The following is a 25,739-nucleotide window of genomic DNA, read 5'->3' as shown; positions in this document are numbered from 1 at the left end:
GACTTTCTCTCATGCTGCAGTTTCATAATAGAGCCATCAGGGGGAGGGACTTTGTGCAGATACAAAAACCAGATGGTGCTGCCATAAGTGACAGAGAACAACAGAGACGCTAAAGGGATCAGTTATTGTGTCTGAAGTGCAGCCATGTGGAGACCAGATCAGCTGTAGGCGATGTGGAAACCCATGCAAGATTGTCATCAGCTCTGCTTCTGAGAGAAGGTAAGATAAAAGGCTTTGATTGCAGTCAGTTTGTGGAGCCACTTATAGTGTGACATGAAACTTAACCAGAAAGGAAGTTTGTGGTATTTCTGTCTTCACATTGTTGCATGAACATATGAGTGTTCACTCTTACAGTGTACAAAATATGTAACATTTCTATTGCTAAATTCTTATTCAAAGCAGTAACAAAAAAAGTAATTTTTAATGGTTACAAAGTGTATTTCTTTGCTGCCCATATTAGATCATTTTGCTGCAGGCAAAAGTTTCACAACAACAGAAAACTTCACCGATATCCTGCCTTAATTATCCTCTTTTCTTTTCATTTGTAATCCTTTGATAATCACACAGCAAAATTGTATGAGTTTGTTATGTCCTTGTGTCAAGTTCTAAAGTTTAGGGCTTTCTCAACAGGCAGGTGAAAGTAGGTACAACTGTGTTATGGAATGCTATACAGCAAGCTAGAACATGCAGTAACCATTTTCATCGCTCCAGTCAAAAATCAACACCTGTTTGTATCTGCAGGGTTGGACTTGTGGAGAAAGGATTAAGGAACACCGGATAGACAAACCGACAGGCTTTAGCTGTGCATATCAAAGGAGATAAACTACATCAATGAAGACGCCTGGCATGGCGGTGTTCAAGCAACAAAATGTGGAGGATTTCTATGAAATGGGAGAAGCACTAGGAAGGTGAGTGTATTCTATAGCTGCCAAATGAACCTACAGTAAAGGGAGCTCATGAAGAATTGACCCTCTCTTTACTTTTGTGAGTCAGTGTGACTCAGCTTTGGCCTGCTGCACGCCTTTGGATGCATTGATAATGATCCTCATGTATGTACGTAGGTATGCAAACAGCTGGCCTGTTTAAGCTTGAATCTGGGGAGTGTCTCTGTGGTTAAGTAGGCTGAAGTTTACAGCGAGCGATAAAGTATCCAAGGTAACCGCTCTCCAAGAAAAAACAAAATGTGTTTGGGTACAATATGTTCAATCTAGCAGAGAGAATCAGAAGTTCAATTTATTCACATTTTGGGTGGTGGGAGGATGTGATGGAGGTGGATGTTGAGGAGGAGAGTACAAGAGCAGACATCAAGGAAACATGTGTCCCATAGGGGAAATTAATTTAAGGAACTTGGCAGGGTGCAATATGGATTGAGGAAGCTACAAATCCATTTTGCACTGAAGGGCAGCTTGGGCATGTGCACCACTTGCTAACAGATAGAGAGGGTGTGGAAGGACACTGTCTGACCTCTGACCTTTTACCGCTTGTCAAAATAGACGCTATATCCCAGTAAATGCTGGCCACTTACTGTACAGCTGCTTCGACACACCCTGACAGGTCAAACCAGGACCTGGTGGTGAAATGTGTGTTCCAGCTGCAACCTATACATCAGCAGGCAGGGCTTTTGTGGCTGGCAGTCACACTTTCATTAGATTTTACATTGAGATTCCTCAAATATTCACTCAAAGTATTCAAATGAACCTGCAAATTAAAAGATTAAATATTATCAGGACAAACAGGCAATTCTCTTCAATGAGGCACCCTTGATACTTATGCTTCATTAATGGTAAATAAGTATCCACTTGTGCTTTCTAAGATTGGCAATACGCTATTTATAAGAACAGCCATTTAATGGCTTACTTTCTGGAAAAGAGCTGCAGAACACCTGGACTTTTATCATAAAATATCATCAGTAGGTAGGCTCCTGGAGTGTCATACTGGTCACAAACTGGGAAATCAAAACTTATTTTTATTACACTGATAGGGAATTATAAATTCAGTCTCTCTCTGATGTTTTAATATTTTCAATCTTTTGTAAAGGGTGGCTTCTTGGTGAGTGATACTTGTAAATGAAAGGCGTATGAAACGTGGTTGTGGTTGAGGAGTCAGCTGTGCCACTCTCGTACAAGACATAGAAACTTCAGGCTTTTGTGGTGGAAAACAGGCCATGCTCTTCTCAGAGACAGAACATGCCAGATCATTCGATCACACAGATCAGCAGCTTGATTTTCTCTTGCAGTTATTCTGTCTCTGTGAGAGATTACTTTCTAGTGATTTTTGTGCAGGATGCGGCCCACCCTGCTCACAGATTGCGAGAGCCTCATGGGTTCAGATCTCTCCACTATTCATCCACTATTCATCACAGTGGAATTATTACTCAATCGTCATCTCAAGAGGGTGGGGAAATTTGACAAGGGGGGCCAAAAGAAAAGCTATTTGCGTGGAGTATTTAAGATGTTCTGTGCTCTAGGAACTATTGAGCCATTGGCCACAGGAAAATCAATTCATCATACTGTCCTCCCTATTGACAGGTTTGAATGTCACGGGGCCCCACACAGTTGTACTCAATGTTTCTTTCCACTTCTGATGGGGAGTTTTTTGGTAAACCTATCCGTGAAACAACCCTTTACTTGAGATGTATGAGGCATTTACTGACAACTGTCTTTCCGTCTGAGTGATTATTACACTGATGATGACATAGAGTGGGAAGTGTCACAGTGCTAGCCAACAGCTGCCGCTAGTCCTGCAATGAGGCTGGTGAGACGGTGGTGAGCTGTTACAGTTCAGAGCAAGGCTGAGAACGAGAGCTTCTGTGCACATAGTGGACTATATGAAAACTAGTCCTACCTGTCAACAAGTTCATTCTAGTCTATGTTTGGATGTACCACAGACAGAACTTTTATACCTTCATCTTTGCCTTTGCTAGATGCCGATACTGTGATGGCCTTGAACTATTTTGAAACACTTGTTAAACATCATCTTAGTCATCACTCAGCAACGACAAAAATTCACAGGATGCACTATTGGACAGGAAGAGCCATTGTCTTAACATGTTCGTGAAGACTTGTCAACTTCCTCCTGATTTTGTAATCTGTAAATACTGTACTGACATCCTAGTGGATATGTCCCACTAGCCTCTTTAACCCAGAACCTTTTTAGCCTATAGTTGGGTTGCTCTTGGTTGGTTGGATGGATGGATGGATTGCTCTGAAATTCTTGTCACACATTCATGTCCACCCCTAGGATGAATTACAATAATTTTGTAAAATTGTTTCAATTTTTGCGACTATCAGGTCAAAGTTACGATTTGTGATTTACGGCCACATTCCTGCAGAGCTAACAAAATTAGCCTTAACTTTTATCTTAGAGCTGTTTAGGTAATGGCTGTGTACTAACATGTCAAGACAGTAAACATGGTTCTCAAATATGAGCATGTTAGCATTGTCACTGTGAGCATGTTCAAGTTAGCATTTAGTTGAAAGCCTCACTGTCCTCCAAAATATAGCCTCACAAAACCGCTGGCATGTCTGTGACTCCTGTTTTTAAATTTAACTGTAAAGGTCATTACACACCACCAGGCCTGCCCACATAAATTGCTGGGCCCCTGAAAACCTCCAGTCAATGCAAAATAATCACATCACACAGAGACATTGCTCTTCTTTAGTATTCATTCACTAAAGCAAACTAAAGGTTTTCACAATTTGCACATTTTCTATGCTACTAGTTTTACACTAATTGACAGCACCAAATATTACACTTTTTTGTATTTCTGCACATGACAATAAATCATTTGAAATCTTTTGGTGGTATTGTTGAAATAAATAACGCTTAAAAATGAACATCAACAACAAATTCTTCACACACAAAAGAAAAAAAGGCTCTACATGAATAACCAAACCAACTTACCCTCAAAACTATAAAGTTGGCCTATGTTTGGTTGCAACATTTAGGCTTAGTTCATTCTGCTCTCATCACTGCAAAATTACTGAAAACATTACTGAAATCATCACAAAAAAGTTCTTAATCTTTGAACACAAATCTGTTCCTTCAGTTATTTACAACTTATTTGTGCCTTGTATCTTTCTTTGCATTAAGATCTTGTTAAGTCTATTTTAATTTTTAATTTTTAGAAACAATACAGAAAGCAGGATCTTGGTGGTTACGGAAATAATTAAAACAGGATGATGCTGCTCGTCAGCTTCATTGTGGTATGACCCGGCTGGTTGGTCAATTGGCCAGGTTTGTGAAAAACTTGTCAGACCTGGCTGGCCGTGTCAACCTGAAGACTTATGTCAAAGCCTTTAGGATTTATAGTCCACAAAGGGAAATTCTTTTTCACAAAAATGTACGTTATGGGGAGAGAGAATTTAAACTTTGTTTGTAGACTCAGGACAATGACAGAGTAACTAGCCTGTCCTCTTTATAAGAATGTAGAAGAACTACAAAAGGTACCCAAGCTGTTTTTTCAAATAAAAGGTCCAAATACTTTTCACAACCACACCCAGACACAAGTAGCATGTACATGTGGAACGACGACAAAATATAATCCAGACAAAACTGTTTAATATCAAAACCCAATCTTGTCACCATTTGGCACACAAAGGGTTTATAGGATGGATTACGTTTGAAACAGTTACACTCCACTGTTCTCAATCTGAAACATTTTGAACATTTCTGCTTTTCTACTGCTTTTTAAATGGCCGTAAGCGGAGCCGCGGCTCTGTGTAAACACCCAACTTTGAATAGATAAACTTTATTTTTAGATATTTATCTTATGCTGGGTTTACACTACACAACTTTTCACGCGATTTGACAGTCGCAGACAATCTTCCAATGTCGGACTGAAATCACGTGCTGGAGTTGTGGCGAACGCCCGTAATCTCAGTCGTTTGGTGTATGGTGGTCTTCCGACCAGATTTCAGCCAGTCCTCTTCCCGTCTTGACGTTCCGACATTATCAAACAGGTTTGATATTATCGTTAGTCTTAAAGGGTTGGCTCAAGCAAAATTACGTAAACACTGTCACACTCTCGCATGCACCAAGCACGACACAGGAGGAGCGGCATTAGTTGCGACTTGTGTCCGCCTGTGAGGCACTTATTTCGGACACTTTTTCCTAGCAGCCTCGGCTGGAGAACCAGGCTGACAGCCGCGCAAACCTTAACACTTTACCGTCAAATTTAGGGTTAGGAGTTAAAGTTATTGGGGGATGAGATCAGCAAATAAAGCTGGTCAAATAACTAAAGGAAGTCCCTCGCTCGGAATATTGAATTCACTTTTTTTAAATTAAATAATCACAATTGCGTTTGCGGAAATAATATTTATCTCAAAAGGAATCTAGTTGTTGTCTTGCAATATGAGACCCCCTGTCTTTTCAAAATCTCACTCTGTGACTGAAAACTAATGACTAGTTTGTCTTCAGGTGTGAGTTGATTGTCTTTAGATGTAAGAGGGTTTCTACGGTGGCGCTGAGCATTCACCAAATAAAAAAAAGTTTCACAGCTAATGTAGCCGTTAGCACACTCAGGATCTCGTAATTACGAGAAAAGATCTACGAGATAAGAATCTCGTAATTACGAGATAAGGATCGCCCCTCTCATTCATCAATAACGATGGTTGGCTGGCTGCAGGACGGCAACGACTCTGTCCGACCTTATCGTCTTTTATTCCTGCCCTAAAAGCACACTTTACTCTATTTTTACACACAATCCATGACCAGGATATCAAGTAGGCCTATGAGAATAATGGCCTAAATGTTGATTTAGCAATTTAGTGGTTGCGGTTCCGGTGTCGTGCCAAACTTATAGTGTGTGTCTGTGTGTGTGTGTCTGTTTGTGTGTTTGTTTGCAGACGAGGTGAACCTAGCCATGGGCAAACGTAGGTAATTGCCTTGGTTTCCGGACTACAATGGGCCCCATAATCAATACAATTATTTTAAATATGTTTTGACTGTTCATTCATTAATCAGCGATCGCATCGGGTAGCCTATACTGAGGGACAGACTTTCGGCTTTACGCCCGTGATCAGCTGCTGAGGTCCGACTGGGCTTTTCTCCTGAACAGTCCCAGTGACTGCATATCTGGCAAAATTGACATGGCTATACGCATTGTCATGCCCTCCTTGTAGAACGTTCTTATGTGCTTGTATGAGTCACCGAGTTTAAACGACTGCATTTAATCAAAGCATTCAATAAAACTGCGCTCCGATACAGTAACAAACAGGAGGTAAAAGTGAACTAGCCCACCGGGCATTCTGATTGGATGAGGCAACACAGTACGGTGGCTCCGGTGGCTCATAATGAACAAAATGCATATAATTTAACCAAATGCTAATGTAGCCGTTAGCACACTCAGGAGATCCTTATCTCGTAATTACGAGATACTTATCTCGTAATTACGAGATCCTGAGTGTGCTAACGGCTACATTAGCTGTGAAACTTTTTTTTATTTGGTGAATGCTCAGTGCCACCGTAGGTTTCAGTCTTCAGTCTTTTCAAAGTCTTTTAAAAGTCCTCTAGTGTAAACCCAGCATTAGTTAGGTTCTTGGCTTCCAAAGACCAAGGGCCCCCAAAGTGGCTGGGCCCTAGAAAGCCATCCCACTTTCTGCCCCTGCACACCACACCAATGTCTTTCTGGGCACTACTATATTTGTAATTTCTAGAAATATAGCACATGCACTTGTGCAGAAGGAAATGAACTAGAGAAGTTGTTTCAGTTTGCAGAAGTTTTTGTTTGTGGAGAGGATGCAGGGAGGGCACTTACTGTAAGGACTCACGCGTTGAATCGAAAAGAGCTGGCCAACGCGAGGCAGACAGGTGCTGCTGGATGATGAACATAGTAAAGTGCTTGAATTTCTCAAAGGGATTTACTGTACACCAAGTATCTATAGCACGGACAGTAGGTATGCATGGTGCAAGAGCTGGACAAGAATGCGTTTACTCAGCTCTGAGGAACAGACACCACAGCTGTTGACATGGTTGAAAAATGTTTGTACAGTGCTGCCTCACAAACAGAATTCTATGTTGACTTCTTGGTTGTTCCTGGAATTACTGTTTGACAGGGGTCATCATGTTTACTGTCAGACACTCATCGCCTATGTCCCTGCTAGAGGATTTGATGAGATTGGACGGCTTTTAAACAAAAGGGCATCTAAAATATCATGAACACTTCATGGGCATAAATGTTCAGAGATGTCATAATAACAGCAGATGAAAACGCTGAAAGATTTTTCTTTGGTTTTCAAACATTTGTTACAGCTTACACAACAGAAATTATATTAACTGCAGTGATGAGCGATAATGCAGAAGGTTGGGCTTCCTCTCCTTCACATTCGGTTTTAACAGATGATAGGGGTGGTGGTGACAGGCAGGGCTTGGTCAATTATGAATCTGGCTAGTCTTTGTCTCGCCGCCCCCGAGGTTGCTCAGTTGAGAAATGTGTTTAAATATTGGGTCGGCGCCACTTGTCCGAGCACTCCTCCAACCTTGGCTGTGGATAATGACCTTCAGCTGTTGGAATTGGAAACTCTGCAGGGAGATGGTACTTTCGGCCCCACTGGTGGGCTTAGTAGACTTAAGACTACTGGCACGCCCGGCCCGTTGTGGAATACCAGAATCACTGCTCCCTCCGCTGTTACCCTACACTTCGTAACAACACTTCAGTGGTGCACAATCTCTTTCATTTGGGGCTATACAGCAATCACCGCGAGGGGTTGATTCTGCTCAGTCTTGATTCTGCTCAGTCTTGCTTCACAGGCGTGCTCCTGCCTGCCACGTGACAGATCCTCCCCTCTGGGTAATTCATGACTGTTTTTGCAAGTGGAATTCGTCGAGTGGCTTAGCCTACTCCTCCTCAGTTCACACACAATCGTAGGCAGTTCTAACTGGGTCTGCCTCTGGGGATGTCTCAGGGTTGGAAATGTCCCATCAATTGAATAGATAAAAGGAACTTGAGGTTGCAGGCTGCTGCTATGCTTCAGAGCCCCACCTGCCCTATAGCTGCTTTTCATTTTCTTGTATGCGTGACTCTTTGAAGACCTCAGAAGTCATACGTAACATGAGTACCACGTCCTTGTGTAAACGTCATTGTGAGATCCTGGCTTGTGTGGTGTACTGAGAGTACCTCAGTTACTGTTGTTTTTTTAGTGAGGTAACCATAAGGTTTTAGCTCAATGTGTTCAGTGGCGCTGCTCCCAGATGTGATTGTAGAGGAGATGTGCAAGCACTGGACAGGATGTGCCTCGAAAAGAACACACTGAAGTGACGGCCCCACATCGATGCCATTCAGGGAAGGATAAAGAGTCATTAGGGTTGCTTTATATAACAAAGATGAAGAAGACTTTTTTTTTCTAATCTGTTTATTTGTTTTGCAATGAGCTGGCGCCATCACTGGGTAAGCGCTCTTTTGAAAGCGTAAACTGCCGTGTGAAATGAGTGTGGCAGGAGCACTGTGTGAATCCATACGTTTTTTTTGTACATTTTTTAATCAAGCCGCTCCTTCTAGCACTCACTTCTTCTTTCCACTCCTTCTCTTTCCTCTGCATGCTTATCCCCCTTCAAATCAAATCAGTCTTTATTTATATAACCCAATATAACAAATAGCTATTTTCCTCATTAGGTTTCACAGTCCTTAGCCTACACACCATATGGGAATACAGCATCAGCAGCAGATGTGGCAGGTGTAGAATGAGCCTGTGGGTTGGGCTATTCATAGCCCACTAGACACAATGATGATAGTAGACACAGACTGGACAGCCTCTCAGCCACCCTAGAATCTCTGTGTGGACAGTTATGTCCCAAACATATGAAATGCCTGCCAGTTATTATCTGTTTCTTCCCTCTGTGTGTTCTCTCATGGTGTCTAAAAATACAATGTTTCTCTCTTGCATTGAAGAATTCCCAAAGTTACAGTGTCAACAAGCCTTATCATATTTCATCCAATCGTCCTTTTTTCACTATTCTTTGTGCATACTTGACTGAGCGTTCCTCTTCTGCCTTTTCAAAGATAGCCCTCATCTTCCCCACTCAGAGACTCTTTGCCAGTTCTGCCATCACACTGTGAGGCTTGTTTTCAGACTCTGAATGTATAGAGTGGGCAGGTCAGCCCACTGCAGCAGGAAGCAGTGTAAAGCAGCAGGCTTAGTCAAGTGCTGGACTGATAAAGCCATTGGAGACTCACAACATATATTAAACTGGACAACAGTTATGGAAAATGTTCTCCCACTTCTCATTCAGTCTGTCACTGGGTCAATTATAAGACAAATGACACTGTAGTTGTGTAAGGGGAGAGTGACAGTAGGTTAACAGATGGAACCACCCGTGCCTATATAAGGCTAGTCAAGCTAAGGATTTACACTACACCAACTAGATGCCATCAGCACTTGTCCGCAGGCTGCGGCATGCAACACAAGAGCACAATGAGAGATGTCTCCAGTCCACATCTATGTTGTGAAATATTTAGAGTTTTTGTCATATTTTCATTGTATGAATCTCTTTTGGATGGCTAGAAACTTGGCAGGATGGTCGCTGGAGTGGGAGGACGGCATTGCTGTCCACACTACCAGCATCGTGTCTGATTGTTCTCTGTCTGGAGGGGAAACGGGAAATGATGGACTCAATATTTCAGCTGGTTGTGACCATAGATAGTTGTGACACACGGCTTCCTCCCTGACTTTTGTCTTCACCCCTTTGCTATATCCTGTTGTTTTTTTGTTGAGACTTTAGAAGACTTCAAACACTATACCTGTTATAGTACACTCATTATATGAGAGACACATGACAACACATAACACGCAGATTTGAATCAACTGTGCCATTTAACAACACAGTAATAAAGTGCTTAATATTAAGTAATGTAAGGGTCTTGTTTCTTTGTGTCTGGGCAGTGGGCAGTTTGCCATCGTCAAACGCTGTGTAGAGAAGAGCACGGGCACCGAATACGCAGCCAAGTTCATCAAGAAGCGGCAGAGTCGGGCCAGCAGACGCGGTGTGAGGAGAGAGGAGATCGAGAGGGAGGTGAACATCCTGCAGCAGATCCAGCACGCCAACATTGTAGCGCTACATGACGTGTACGAGAATCGCACGGACGTGGTGCTCATCCTCGAACTGTGAGTCACCTCATGATTCAACATTGCATCCCAATATGAGCACAGTCAAAATAATGGAGTGTGTGTTCATGACTCAAAGTGTTGAACCCTAAAAGAAACTTCCAAACAACTACACAAAATCTTTTTGTATTTCAAATGAGGCTACCTAGCATAGTGCATGGTATTCTGTTTAAATGAAGAAGCAATAATTTCAACAGTCCTTTGAATGTTTCACTTCAGTGCCTGTAAAGTTGTGTCTGCCAGCTTATTTCTGTGTACATAAGATTGTTCATTGAACCTGTGTTTGCTGAAAAAAACCTTTACAAGGATGACGTGTGCCCAGAAAAAACAGAATGTCTCTCACAGAGTCAATAAGGCGTGTGTTGAAAAGGGGGCCTCAAATTGCCCAGCCTGGGTCCAGCGAGTGCCTGGGAACATCGAGAGAACAATTAGGACCAAATGAAAGCTCAGTCCAATCAAAAGGAGTCTGAATTGACTGTCAGAACAGTGTTAGGTTCAGGTTTACACACTGTCCTTCATTCCGTTCGGTCATTCATTATGGGCCGCCAGCCTCTCAAAGGAAGCTTTATACCACTTTTCAGTAGCTTTCCAAGAATTGTATATGACAAATTGATAAGTAGGCTACAGCGAATAATAAGTAGGACAGGCTGACAAACACAAACAAACATAAAGGTGTCTAAAGCATCCTTAACCACTGCATCCAAATCCTGAGAATTCACTTTAGATAACTTTCAAGGAGGCCATGCAAAAGATAATCTGAGCCCACAGGATGAGTCTCAAGTGTGTGTGTGTGTGTGTGTGTGTGTGTGTGTGTGTGTGTGTGTGTGTGTGTGTGTGTTTGTGTGTGTTTCTTTTACAGGGTGTCTGGTGGAGAGCTGTTCGATTTCCTGGCTCAGAAGGAATCTCTCAGTGAAGAGGAGGCCACTCAGTTTATCAAACAGATCCTAAATGGAGTCCAGTACCTCCACTCCAAGGGGATCACACATTTCGATCTGAAGGTACATGATGCTCCAATCTGTGCATTGTTTTGTTGAAAAGTAATATTTGTCTGGCGATGGCAGACAAAATCCTTACCCTCCACTGCTTCAGAACTGTATGTACATGCGAGATTGAACATAACATGTGCTGTATAGCAAGTGTCTAATATGAAGCTCGCCTTTTCTTGGTCCCACATCCTTCCTGTTTTGTGTGGCCGAGATACAGACTCTCAGATACAGACACCATAAGGTTATCTCTTCCCTTTCAGAGAGCAGTGTCGCCCACGCTTCTCTCAGATAGTCGCTGTCCTGTTTTTCTGTAGCGGCGCGGCTACTGTTCATACTTCAGGCTTTTTGTTTGGCAATTAACTAATAAGAATAATCAGAGAAGGGCTCTATTCAAACCTGCCAGCGGCCCTTGACTCTCAGTTCACAGTGACAGATCTGTGCACTCGTTTGACCTTTACATTGAAGAATGGCTATTTTGAGAAACACAGTCTGATCCTTTGTCAGCCTGCAAAAGTTATACTTTACAGCTTCAAGGGAAAAGTTAGGCAATTGTTTATTGGTTTTTTTTGCCGTGAGTTAGATAAGAAGAATAATTTCACCATCACGTCTCTATGCTAAATATAAAGCTCTGATAGCAGCTTGCTAACCTACTGTTGCTTTGAACAAAGTGACAAAATCCACCTACCATCACCTCTAAAGCTCATAAATGAACTTAAAATGGCTTGTTTGTTTACTTTAATCCTTACAAAAAGGAGGTTAAAATGACAAAAGTTGCTTTTTTTCTAAGGGTTTGTGTTCCACACTATTTTTCCCGCTATTTTATGGTTAGAACCAGTAACTTTAGTCTCCGTGGTTGTCAGGCAACTGTAGTCCAGCACATAACACCATTTTTATACCATGGCTTTTGTAGGGATTGAAAATACAGGGTTTAACAAGTTAAGTTGTGAGTGTTGCATAGTTTAAAAGGTGCGAAAGATTGTGTTACTTTTGGATAGCGCCAGGCTAGCTGTTTCATGCTGTTTCTCGTTTTTGCCAAGCTACAGTAGGCTAAATTAGTCGGCTGCTAGTGGGCGCTTCATATTTAGTGTGCAGACAGAGTATTTAACTCTTGGCAAAAAAGTGAATAAGCAACATTTTCGAGATGATGTCGTTCTTTTAATATTTCACACCATCAGTACGTCTATGGCAGTTGAAATGTTTTTTTTTTTTTTTTTTTAATGCTTACGCAAAAGGCAGCTTTGACCAGGTAACTTGTTTTTACTCAGTGTTTTCTATGCGTCGCCCCAAATCATGGTGTAAGCAGAAATGTGCTAACAGATATGCTTTTCTGTTTTGTTCCTTTTGCGCTTCAGCCTGAAAATATAATGCTGCTGGACAGGAATGTTCCTCTACCCCGCATCAAACTCATAGACTTTGGACTGGCACACAAAATAGAACCTGGGGCAGATTTCAAAAACATTTTTGGAACGCCTGAATTTGTTGGTGAGTGTTGCAATAAGGGCTATTGCAATAGGCTATTTTATTTAAAAAAATATATATATGTTTTTTTTAACAGAGGAAGCATGGTGTTTCGCCCTGGCTCTGTGTGTGATATCATACAGGAGTTTGTTTTTGTCTTTTTTCAGCTCCAGAGATAGTCAACTATGAGCAACTGGGATTGGAGGCAGACATGTGGTAAGACTATAGCCTTCAATTACCTCTGACTCTGCTGCCCTCCACACAACAGTGTATAACTTTGGATTAACCTAGTGGCTTGTTTTTCTTTAACAGGAGCATTGGAGTCATCACGTATATACTGTAAGTTGGGATGATTTGCTATTACGCGTCTGTATCTAAAAGTAGCTTAAGAGATGGTCTATGACAGTCCGACTGAGTGTCCGTGTTGTTTTTGTTGTTGCAGTCTGAGCGGCGCGTCACCTTTCCTCGGAGACACGAAGCAGGAAACGATGGGCAACATCTCGGCCGTGAACTACGACTTCGACGAAGAGCTCTTCAGCAACACGAGTGAGCTGGCCAAGAGCTTTATCAGACAGCTCCTGGAGAAGGACACGAGGTAAGAGAGAGGACTGACATTGTTAAGTTGCATGTTATCTACTGCGCGTGCGCGGCAAGCGTAGTTGCTGTTCTCTGACTGTGAATAATGGCGACGGCCATGGTTGTGCATGTGATATGCTAACGTTCAGTAAAATTCTAAACTCGAACAACTGTCGTTGTGGTTATTGGATTAACATTGGTAGCAGAGGATGGTTGCTGCTGTGAATTACAAAATTCCGCCACCGTTTGACGAGAAGACGTCATACGAAAGCTGGAAAAATGAGATCGAAATATGGAGACTCGTCACCGAACTGGATAAAAAGAAGCAAGCCTTGGCGGTTACCTTGTCGCTAAAGGGGAGAGCCAAGGCTAGCGCTCTGGAAATTGCTGCTGGCGACTTAAATTCCGACACGGGAATGACTGCACTTCTGACTAAATTGGACTCGGTGTTTTTGAAAGAAGAAAAGGACCGGCAGTACGAGGCGTACACACAGTTCGACCGGATCGCTAGAGGAAGCAGTACTTCAATGGTGGATTACATCATCGAATTTGAACATCGCTACAACAAGCTACGTAAGTTTAAAATGGAGCTTCCAGATGCAGTGTTAGCCTTCAAGCTACTGGATACTGCGGGACTTAATGTGAAAGATAAACAGTTAGCGCTTACAGCTTGCCCAAGCGTCTCTTACGTCGACATGAAATCAGCCTTGAAGAGAATTTTTGGCGATAACGTTACACCACCGCAAGAGGGCAGCAGTGCGCTGCGAATGAGTGAAGATTCTAGTGATGCTGCCTACTACACAAGATACACAGGCAGACGGGAGAGTAGGTCAAACTTGCAACAGTTACAAACGGTGGTTCAGGGCACAAACCCACTCGACAAACATGGGAGGAGATCTAGATGTGCAATATGTCAGAGCACTTATCACTGGGCAAAGGATTGTCCAAACAAAAAGGAACATGTAAAACTTACAACAGATGAAGGGATAAAAAATGATGTTGAAGAATGCAACATTACTTTGTTTTCAAACGTTTTGTCTGACACAGAAGTCTTCATGGTTGAGGCGTTGGGATCAGCTGTGATTGACACAGCCTGTACAAGAACTGTATGTGGAGAAAAATGGCTTGATGATTACATCCGTGAACTGCCACAGAGTGAGTTACAAAAAGTTAATGACAAACAGAGTGCTAGACCTTTCAGATTTGGTGATGGGAAAGTGGTCCACTCCACGAGGAAAGTGATTATTCCAGCGAAGATAGGACAGACTAAATGCAAAATTGAAACAGAAGTTGTCCCTGCAGATATACCCATGCTTTTAAGCAAGACTTCGTTGAAAAGAGCAAGTGCCGTTTTGGACATTGCGCATGACAAAGCGACAATGTTTGAACAACCCGTTAAGCTTGAACTGACATCTTCAGGACATTATTGTGTGAACTTGAGAGATGACAGTGATGCAGAGGAAAGTGAGACCCAAAAAGATGAGGATGAAGTTCTCACTGTGACAGAAAACATGACAACAAAGGAAAAAAAGACAGTCCTGGTGAAACTGCATAAACAATTTGGACATGCTTCAGTTGAAAGACTACAAAAACTACTGGCCTGTGCAGGTAATAATGATGAGGAAAGCAACACAATACTCAGAGACATTGTAAAAAACTGTGAAACATGCATCAGGTACAGCAAACCAAAACGCAAGCCAGTGGTGGGTTTGCCAATGGCCTCAACTTACAATGAAACTGTTGCTGTGGACTTGCATGAGCTTGAACCGGGAGTTTGGTATCTCCATGCTATCGACCACTTCACACGCTTCAGCGCAGGAAGTGTTATCACCACGAAAAAACCCAGGGAAATAGTGAAGCAATTTATTCACTGCTGGATAAGTATCCATGGTCCTCCGCGCAGGTTATTCAGTGATAATGGAGGTGAATTCAACAACGAAGAAATGAGGGACATGGCTGAAAAATTTAACATTGAAGTGAAAACCACTGCAGCATACAGCCCATGGAGCAACGGCCTACTGGAAAGGCATAATCAAACTCTGACTGACATTTTGCTGAAGGTGAAGAAAGACAACCAATGTGACTGGAAGACAGCCCTAGATTGGGCCTTGATGGCAAAAAACTCGATGCACAATGTACATGGTTACAGCCCCTACCAGCTAGTGTTTGGGCAGAACCCAAATTTGCCTTCAATCCTTACCGATAAGCCTCCAGCTCTGGAAACAAGTTTGAATACTTGGGTAGCCCAACACATCACGACATTACATGCTACGAGGAGAGCGTTTACAGAAGCTGAAAGCTCTGAGAGGATCCGAAGAGCCCTTCGCAAACAACTACGGCCCAATGATGACAGATACGAAACAGGGGACAAAGTATACTATAAGAGAGTAGACTGTAACGAGTGGAAAGGTCCAGGTGTAGTCATCGGCCAAGATGGTGTGGTGATTTTCGTCAGACATGGGGGAACCTACATTCGAGTGCACCAGTCTAGGCTCAGAAAAGTGGATCACCCAGAGCTGGAAGAAAATAAAAAGGGAGATCAAATAATTGAAAATGAAAAACGTACAGTGACACCAGCAATTGGACTCAATGATCATAACTATGACAGTGACAATGAATTACAGGAAGCGGCACCTACAATTGATGAACACCTTGATGCTGAGGATAACACTGAACCCCCTCATGCATCAGTACAGCCTGGAGGGAGTGATCTTGATCAACCTGTCACGTCGCGGATAAACTCAACCGCGACTTGTGAAGGCTTGAGGCTGAAAGCTGGACAGTTGGTTCAATACACAGACAATGAAAGTGGCCAAACCCACACTGGAACAATTCTCAGCCGGGCAGGAAAGGCCACTGGAAAACACAAACACTGTTATAATGTGCAGTACAGTGAGCCCGAGGAAACTGAAGGCACAACAAGGTCAGTTGACTTAGGACAAATGAAAGATCTTCATGTTATTCAGTCTGAGCATGCCAAGGTATGTACTGATTACACTGAGGATGACATACTGATAGTGGATGATGACGCCTTTATACCTGCCAAACACAATGAACTCAGCAACTGGAGAAAAAATGATGTGTTTGAAGAGGTGAAAGATGAGGGTCAGAAATGCATCTCAACAAGATGGGTGTGCACACTCAAGGAAACACCTGATGGCATTGTACCTAAAGCCAGACTAGTTGCGAGAGGCTTTGAAGAAAGAAACACACAAGACCTTCCCAAAGACTCGCCTACATGTGCTTCAGAATCTCTAAAGATGATCATGGCTGTCATATGTCAAAATAAATGGCAGCTGAACTCCATGGACATTAAAGCAGCCTTTTTACAAGGTAAAGAGTTAACCCGAAATGTCCACATTCGCCCACCCCAAGAAGCACAGAGCAAAGGAACTGTATGGAAGTTAAAGAAGTGTGTTTATGGCCTTACAGATGCCTCTTTGTACTGGTACAATAGAGTGAAAGACACTATGCAGCAGTTGGGAGCTACTGTGTCAAAAGTTGATCCAGCAGTATTCTACTGGCTGGATGATTCCTGTAATGTAATGGGGGTCCTTGCAGCTCATGTGGATGACTTTATCTGGGGTGGTTCACATGCGTTCTCCACAGCTGTCATCCCCCAATTGAAAGATGCTTTTCAAGTTGGGCGTGAAGAACACCACAGCTTCAGCTACATTGGAATGCAGGTTCATTCCCTGAAGGATGAGATACAAGTCCAACAAAGTACATACATAAAAAGTCTTCAACCTATTCCTGTGGACCCCACCAGAGCAACACAGCGTGAGGCTCCTTTAACAGAAATCGAGCTCGACATGCTTAAATCAAAGATTGGCCAGATATTGTGGGTAGCAAGACAGAGCAGACCCGACATTATGTGTGACATATCCATCTTGGCATCTAACACAAAGCATGCCACTGTCCAAACCCTGCACTGTGCAAACAAACTCATCAGAAAACTAAAATCAGAAGAGGTGACCTTGAGGTTTCAGTACTTGGGAGAAAACTGTTCCCTCAAACTAGTCGTGTTCAGTGATTCCTCAATGGGGAACCTCGCGGATGGAGGAACACAGGGTGGACATTTTATTATGCTTATGGGAGAAGATGGGAAGTTCTCACCAATATGCTGGCAGTCAAAACGCATCAGGAGAGTGGTACGGAGTACGTTAGCAGGAGAGACATTGGCACTTGCAGATGGGATTGACAGTGCAGTTTTTCTAGCTACTATCTACTCAGAGCTTACTACTGGGGACTGCACACACAGCAACTTGCCCATTGTGTGTGTAACGGATAATCATTCCCTTCTCGATGCTGTCAAGTCTACAAAATCTGTCACGGAAAAGAGACTCCGCCTCGAAATCAGCAGTATTAAGGAGCTCATGCACTCTGGAGCTGTTCAGCAGATCATGTGGTCACCTACCAAGGAACAGCTTGCTAACTGCTTGACGAAGACAGGGACTTCTGCACTAAGTCTGCTGAGGGCCCTCAGCGAAGGTGTACTGCATCTTAAAGGCTAAATGAACTTGACAATAGACTACCATCACAGAGTTTGGTCATTAAAAGTGTCATTTAATCAAACCTGTTTAGCTGTTGTAGGTTTAAAAGATAACCTATGTTAATGTTCTATTTCTTGGAAAGTGTTACACTGAAATGTTCTTAGTTTTGAAAAAAAATGTTTTTCTTTAAAGAAAAAGGGGAGATTGTTAAGTTGCATGTTATCTACTGCGCGTGCGCGGCAAGCGTAGTTGCTGTTCTCTGACTGTGAATAATGGCGACGGCCATGGTTGTGCATGTGATATGCTAACGTTCAGTAAAAGTCTAAACTCGAACAACTGTCGTTGTGGTTATTGGATTAACAGACAGAACAGCTGAAAGGCCAAAGGTCAAGCCCTGACAATACCACTACAAAGCCTAGCACCGTTAGAGAGGTTTAGTTATGAAAAAAAAGCCTACACGCATTAACATGTGCAGGCCTGATCCAAATAAGAATGGTACTAGTCCACAGAGATCTAGAGCAGGGATTTAGGTGCATTTGTTTTTTTGGTACACAACGTGATAAACTGAATAAAATAAGCTAAATAAACAGTATGTATGCCTTAAACCAATGACCAAAAGCTGATTCACTGTGTGTTACATGTCTTTCTTTGTACCACATGGTATTTTCTTCTTTTTTTAAGATAATTTTTGGCATTTTTGCTTTTTATTAGACAGTTTTGGAAAGAACGAGATGAAATGGGGTAGAGAGAGGAAAGACATGCAGAGAACAACCTGGGTCTGGGTTGCTTAACATGTGTCTCCGTTTAATACCAAATATTCCTGTAAAAGCTATCCCTGGTCCCAACCTATTCCTGAGAGGTTCGCGTCCTAATGCTCAACACGCTCATTCAGTGTCTGATGGAGTTACTCTCAGGGTTTATTTACTCAGCTGCATTTTTCCCCTCTTTTTCTTCAATCATTTTAGAAAACGGATGACCATACAAGACGCCCTCAACCATCACTGGATAAAGGTATGCTGTCGATTAAACATGTATTGTAGCATGTTTTGGTTTTTCTCCATAACTAATGTCAGCACCGTACCGCCTGCTTCAAGTGAAACTAAGTTGAAAAGTTTGTGTCAGATGTAGCATTACAGATCACAGGTGTGTGTCTTATCCAGGGCTGTACAGTGCGACAGTTTTGATCGCATTTGCTACTGAAATTGATCACGTGCGATGATGAATACAACTCCAATCGCACTCGTGCTAGTGTTGCCACCCGTCCCGTTTTTCCCAGAATTGTTCTCTTTTTTTCACCAGCTGTGACCCGTTTTTTGGGGAAAATGCCAAAACCTCATTTGATTTCCTTCCTTCGTTCAGTAGTTAAGGCCGTCTCACACGGGCCGAGGAGTTTGTTGCGCCCGCTATTGCATCGGAGAGGCGGGCGGGCAGGGGCGGTCTTAACGATCTCGGGGCCCGTTTCAAGACCCTGTGTGGGGCCCCACACTTTTTTTTTTTTTTTTTTTTAATAAATAATGCTTGTGCATGCTGCCCGCGAAAATAAAAAAGATTGTGGAAACCAGTTGGTTCATAGACGGATTATGAGATAATGGGCCCAGACTCTTTGTACCGTTTTAAAGTTAAATGCATCAGAGCAGAGGAACATTTTAATCAAATCTTGAGCTGCAGAAGGAACATTATTTTTCTTAAACAGGCACTCTTTACTCTGCAACTGTGAAAACAGTACAGTAGATTGGTCTGCAGACTCATGTTATATGATGGAGGGGCCCATTGCAACATATACAGGGTGGAAAGCTACTTTTCATGAACAGTATAGAATTTACACATAGCAAGCTTATTCCTGTTTGTGTGTGGGGGGCTTAGCTGTCCCTCATGAAGCCCCTTAGACAGAGCTAATAATGCTTTTGTTTTGCACTTGCTTTTCTATTTGTCACCTAGTTGGGGCCATGATGATTTATTTCCTTATATTTAGGCTATTCCTTGTTGGACCCTGTTATTGACATGAGTGACTGAGCTCTTTGACAATGCAACATTTAAAGTTACTATCAGTATTTCTGGCTTAGGCCCCCCCCCCCCCCCCCCGAGCCCTTGGGCCCCTGGGCATGGTTGCATGCAATATTATTCTCAAAGTGCACCAGATTGATGAATTTTACTTTAAAAGGTTGCATTTTTTTCTTCCGGGGCCCCCCTACAAGGTCCAGGGTCCCCACCCACCTCAGTCTCCCTATTTAGCCTATACTGTAAAAAGCACTGTAGGTGTGTATGGTTATTATAGGTCATTACACTGGTCAGTCTGAACTGGTAGCCTAATAATGGCCGAGCCCTCCGCCCCAAACATTCAAGTGTCCCTTTTTTTCCTAAATCCAAGGTGGCAACCCTAACTAGTGCGACAGCCTGCCAAATTGCAATTGGCAGGTTAGATTATTTTGTCTAAATTGCAATCAGTGCACCCCTATTAATTTTTCTACAATTATTACTGCACACACTAGGAAATAATATTAATTGAGAATCTCAAATGAGACCAAGATGACATGCTCAAAGGTAATTAGAGCGAAATGCAAGGGTTAAGGTTATGCAAGTTTTCGATCATACTTTGTGTGCTACCAAATTTATTTTTGTGCTACTGATTTTTTTTGCTTGCTAGCACCAGTGCTACCACTTTAAAAAATAAGCGTACAGCCCTGGTCTTATCCATCGTTTAAATGTTCCAATTCAAGTTTTGACTTTAGGCTTAAAAAGGTTCACACCCACTAACTTTTGTCTATGTGTTCTGGCTCGTCCAATGCATACTTCATCACAATTTCTACATATTGTCTCTGTCACTGCACCACACCTTGCCTCTGGGGATTTTGTTTTTCACCCCTCACATATCAAGACACTGAGCATCACACATATTTTTACAGCTGCGTTTTGCAGTCCGAAATGCTCATTTTGTCTAGAAATTGAGTGAACGTGATGGACCTGAAACATCTAACTAATTGTGTTTTTCTAACGGCACGGATATTTTAACAACCTGCGATGTTGAAGAAGTCAACTCCAACATTAGCTGCTCCGATGCATGCCAATGGTGTTTTGCTGTGGAGTCTTCGTCTCCTGTTTGGATACAAGCATGAAGCTGGGCGGTCTTTCCTTGCCAGGGCTTTCGCTGTATGGGCCACACACTAATCCCGAGGTGCAACGTCTGCTGGGATACTCTCCCGCAATGTGTGTGTGTGTGTGTGTGTGTGTGTGTTTCAAGATGCAACAATGAGACAGCCTCTCACTCAGTGTGTGTCCCTTCCTCCACCCTATTCTGCCTGAAGTCCTGTGGGCCTATGGAAGAGGACAGCACCAAGAAAGCAGAGCAGCTGAAGACCATGCGTCTTAAGGAGTACACCATCCAGTCCCACTCTAGCATGCCCCAGAACAACACGTATGCCAACTTTGAGCGTTTTGCCCACGTGTTGGAGGACGTCAGTCGGATGGAGACTGGGCTGTCAGAGGTGGCAGGAGCCCGCCACAGTCTGCAGGGAGATTTAGAAGCACTGCTCTCTGTCTACAACCACAAGGAGGCCTGGTACAAGGACGAGACTGAGAGTGCCAGGAAGCAGCTGTCCCAGGTCCGCTACGAGTTCCGTAAAGTGGAGACCACCAGAAGGCTACTGCAGGAGGACGTGAAGGCAATAGATGTCAGTCTGGAGAGTATCAGTGTGAAGTACAGCCTGAGGCAAGGTCAGCTGGACGCGCTGAGGCTGGAGCTCAACTCAGAGCTGCAGTGGCTGCAGGAGGTGGTGAGCTCTCTGCATCCGGAGGGAGCTGACGCTGGCAGTAGCCTCCACAGCAGTAGCAGCAGCAACGGTTTGATGATGGAGCTGCTACATCCGTCCTGTAGAGCAGAACTCTGCCCCGATGTCAAACTGCCCCGAACAGAGTCCAGCTAATTAAGAGACAAGCCAATTGATCTTTAAAATTCTTAACATGTTTTTTTGAAAATTTAAAATGTTCAAACATTTTTAGTTTTTCTTCCAGCAACACAGATGTTTGAATGTATACCTGTGTGGTCTTTACAGTTTCTTTATTGCCAATGTTTGTGTTTTGGAGTCGATAGTTTTCAGTGAAATCTGCTCATTGGCCATTCTTGCCAGAGAGTGAGATAAGAAGATGGAAACCACTTTCAAATCTCTACAGTTGATACGAATCTCCAGGCAGGAGACGGTTAGCTTAGCTTAGTACAAAGAGTGTAAACAGGGGAAAACAGCTAGCCCAGCGTGGGATCATCCCTATGTTCCCTGGGTTATATGTTCCCCAGGTCCCATGTTCCCTGTTTTTCCCGAAAAGGGTCCTATGTATGTATTGCGACTGGGGAACATAGGACCCTTTTTCTGAAAAAGGGTATGTTCCCCGCAATTCCTTAATGGGTCCTAATAATATTTAGATAGGGCTTATTTTTTCCACCATAATTTCCATAATTGCCGAATTGCATGACATAAGCCTTCGCTGATTTAATTCCGCATTTTTTTTACAGCAGATTACAGGGTTAGGGTTAGGGTCAGGATTAGGGTTAGGGCCTGTAGGCCCACATAGACCTATTTGCCGGTTAGGGTTAGGTTGAGGGTTGGAAAAAATAACAGAATGGGGAACATAGGACCCTTTTTCAGAAAAAGGGTCCTATGTTCCCCAGTCACATACAAAGAGGGGAACATAGGACCTGGGGAACTAGGTACGCTCCCCCTGGTGCTATCCAAATGCCTCCAAATGACCTTTTTCCAGCCATCAGTCCTAAACTAACCTCCTTTTGGCTGCCGCTTTGTATTTAATGGACAGATATGAGAATGGTTTCAATATTCTCATCCAACTCTCGGCCAGAAAGCAATTAAGCATTTCTAGTAGCATGACTATGGTACAATATTAGACATTATTCTACATAATGAAGTGATACAAATGATTGAACAATATTTAAATCTTGCACTGCTCTTGTTTGTTTAAGCGGGTTTGGTAGCCTTAAAGAAATGAAAAGAGAAAAAATAATTACTGTGTTGTGGCCACAAAAAGGCATAGGATAAAAACAACTTATTTTCTGTGGAATGTATCAGAAGTTGTTTTATTAATTCCTTTCTATTTTTGTTGTCTTTACATGGATTTTAGTTCAGTTTTTTTACAATGGTTATCCATTTACATGTGTAATGATCCTATTTTATTCAAATGTGCACTTTGAATTTATTTATTTATTTTTAAAAAAAATCTTATTTTTTCTTTCTTGGAGATGTTCTATGAGCTGACAGGAAATAACAACATCTATGTTAAGATCACACGTGTTTGAACGCCTTATCAGGATTTTTAGCCTCTCAATAGATTTACACGCCTATTCAGAGTTCCCATGGTTGTCTAAACTGAAATAAAAGTTCATCACTTGTTATGTATTCCCTTGCTATTTGTGATCAGAGTCTCGCTATATTTACAGTTGCACCCCACAATATAATGTCAAATTTACACCAGTTCCTGAGCATAATGTTTTTAACTTGCTTGAACATTTTTAAAGGTCCACTATTTTGGGGGGTTTCAGAGAAGTGAAACCATTTTTATTTTATGAGAATAACTATATTCTCATAACTGAATAAAGAAAAGGATAATTGGATTACCTGAACACTGTTTGAAGTTAGAAAGCTTCCTGAAAAGTTACTGTTTCACTGTTGTTGTTGTTGATGTTGTTGTTGTTGTTGTTTACAGGAACAGGGCCCACCGTTTGGTTTTACAAACATATTGTAGTCTTAATTTTGGTTCCAGGTTTCTCAAAATAATATATTTTTTTTATTTATGATGTTTTGAGTTTTAAATTAATTAATACTAAAAATGAATGTAAGTAAATGTGTTTGTTAAAGTAACTGTAGGTTCTGCAAATCTAAACAAACCTCCATTCTCTGAAACTGCATAGTGCACCTTTAACATGATAGACACTTCCACTGCTGTTACATCCTTCATTATGTCTCTTCAGCCGTTGAATACCAGACAGGCCATGGTGAAGAGGTTGTCAGTGGTCAACTTGGAGAACTTTAGGAGACAGTACGCCAGACGCAGGTGGAAGGTGAAGTACCGTCTTTGAATGACAGTTAAATGATGTCCTTATAGCACTCAGGGTTCTATAAAACAATGTATCTCTTGATTGATTCCAGGACTCAATCTCTTTGCTTTTGACTGTTTCAACAGCTGTCATTCAGAATCGTGTCACTCTGCAACCACTTAACAAGGATCATGAAGAAGGGACACAAGGTCCCTGTGCAGGATGGGGTAAGAATGTTGTGAAGCTAATATAATAATATTATAGTAAGCCATGGCTCAGTCTGGACTTACAACAACAGTTCGACAATTTGGTTGTGCTAGAGATTTTGGACACTGCCTTCAAAAAAATATCTAAACAATTATTTCCATTTTGTGGGCTAATAGAACTGTCATCTCCTGTCACAACATGGACAAATTAACAGCTGTCTCTCAACTCAAACATCTTGATTATTTCAGAGGGATTGTGAAAGTGACCAAGAGGAAGATGTCCTGAAGAGGAGGCCGAGGACCAGAAAGAGAAGCAGCACTTCCTGAGAGCAACAACTTGCGTCAAGTGTGGTCGTTGATGTTCCCTGTTGCAAAACTGTGTCTCTGCACCTTGTCGAGGCACACTTTGCAGCTGGCTGAAGAATCAGCCACAGTATCAGATGAATAACTGCTGTGAATTCAGCACTTTCATTGGTCAAGGAAACTTTGTTTTGTATTGGTGAGCCACACAACTAGCTCTACGTAAGACCGGCCATTCTACCTATTTCTATATTGGAGCTACCTTTCTGGCATAAAAATATATAATTGGATTATTGTTGACAGGAGCTGAGAAACCTGTGTTGACACAACCACTCAAGAATGAAGGCAGCTTACTCTATTAACTGTAGTCTTAAATGCACCTCTGCTGTTGTTTAACAACAGCGAGTTGGATTACTTTATTTGTATTGTGTGGGCTGCATGGTGAGATTTACAAAAGGGTTTCTTATCTAAAGCATTGACAGATAAAAGTGTTTAGCACTGTAGGATGACAAGATGCTGGCATATCCTCATAACCATATGTTTACATGTTGTTCTGCCTAAATCACAGCAATGTCTGTGCAAACACGTTTATTGTTAACCTCTTCATTTGCCAAATTGGAATAATTTACCTGTTTACATAAGATATTTTACGTGACTGTAAATTAATTATGTCCATGGGTAAATAATTACATTTCTTTTCATGCATTCATAAAGACAGTATAAAAATAATTTATATATAAACATAACTGTAATTTCACAGTTGAGTTTTTTAAATCATTGTTTAAGTCCTGCTATACATTGTTGAATGTATGGTGTATTATACACAAGTGTCAGCCAAATGTCTTCATTTCAGTTTTACATGTATCATAGCTCAATAAAAGGAACTCTCCCTGTTTTATTTTTTCTGTTTACATGTATGTTTTGTAAATTGAGATATTGTTTAATAAATTAAGGAACATTGCCATTTTCTTGTGAGTTTCTATAAAGTAAAAAAAACAACGACTCCATCTAATCTCTGAATACAAGTAGTGCCATTAAACCTTTTCTATTTTTCCTTTAGGGGAATCATATTATAAAATGTAACCTTGATGTCAATGCAAAGAACATTTGTCGGTTTAGTAGTTGGAAATGTGTATCAGCATTCAGATGACTCCCTTAGACCTCCCACAACAAAATGATGCTTGTTCTGTACAAAAGCCAATGTCCCTGTCAAACCAAATTAAGAAATTAAATACATAATTAATTCTGTGAACATCAACACCCTCTTCTACGGATTCATATTCCAGCCACTGGTGAATTACTTTTGTTCCACAACAGAACTGTTGTTTGGGCCCAGTTGAGTCGAAGGAGATTGGGGGGATAATTTGACCTGAACTAAATACATTTTTGGCAGTGACACAATGTAGGTCAGCTCCACGCAGATGGTAAGAAAGGAGCCATAATCAACAAATGGGTCAGTGTGAAATCTGTAAGCCGTTTTGTACAAATCTCATAACAGAATAACTTGATGTTCAGTACAAGAACACAAGCCAGTGTATACACAATACTGCATATCAAAGTATGAACAATGTTCTCATGCGATC

At 42.0% G+C, this 25,739-nt stretch overlaps 1 protein-coding gene across 2 annotated transcripts; it reads left to right on the top strand.

Moving 5' to 3' along the window:
- Nucleotides 1-93: 93 nt before the first annotated feature.
- On the top strand, nt 94-25,116 carry dapk2b (death-associated protein kinase 2b). Of its 2 annotated transcripts, XM_080027989.1 has the most exons (12): nt 94-219; nt 742-908; nt 9,879-10,100; nt 10,960-11,098; nt 12,439-12,568; nt 12,712-12,760; nt 12,857-12,883; nt 12,987-13,139; nt 18,579-18,624; nt 23,585-23,674; nt 23,797-23,877; nt 24,106-25,116. In XM_080027989.1, the coding sequence occupies exons 2-12, from the start codon at nt 832-834 to the stop codon at nt 24,181-24,183; spliced, it is 1,092 nt and encodes a 363-aa protein (XP_079884115.1). In that variant the 5' UTR covers nt 94-219; nt 742-831; the 3' UTR covers nt 24,184-25,116. The 2 variants fall into 2 exon arrangements, with proteins under 2 accessions (XP_079884115.1, XP_079884114.1); XM_080027988.1 differs by lacking the exons at nt 23,585-23,674; nt 23,797-23,877; nt 24,106-25,116 and adding exons at nt 20,916-22,199; nt 22,286-22,298.
- The last annotated feature ends 623 nt before the right edge of the window (nt 25,117-25,739 follow it).

The sequence above is a fragment of the Ammodytes marinus genome (assembly GCF_949987685.1).
Source record: "Ammodytes marinus genome assembly, chromosome: 5".
NCBI classification, from domain to species: Eukaryota; Metazoa; Chordata; class Actinopteri; order Uranoscopiformes; family Ammodytidae; genus Ammodytes; species Ammodytes marinus.
The sequence above is the reverse complement of the archived record's forward strand: the minus strand, read 5'-3'. Positions and strand labels throughout refer to the sequence as shown.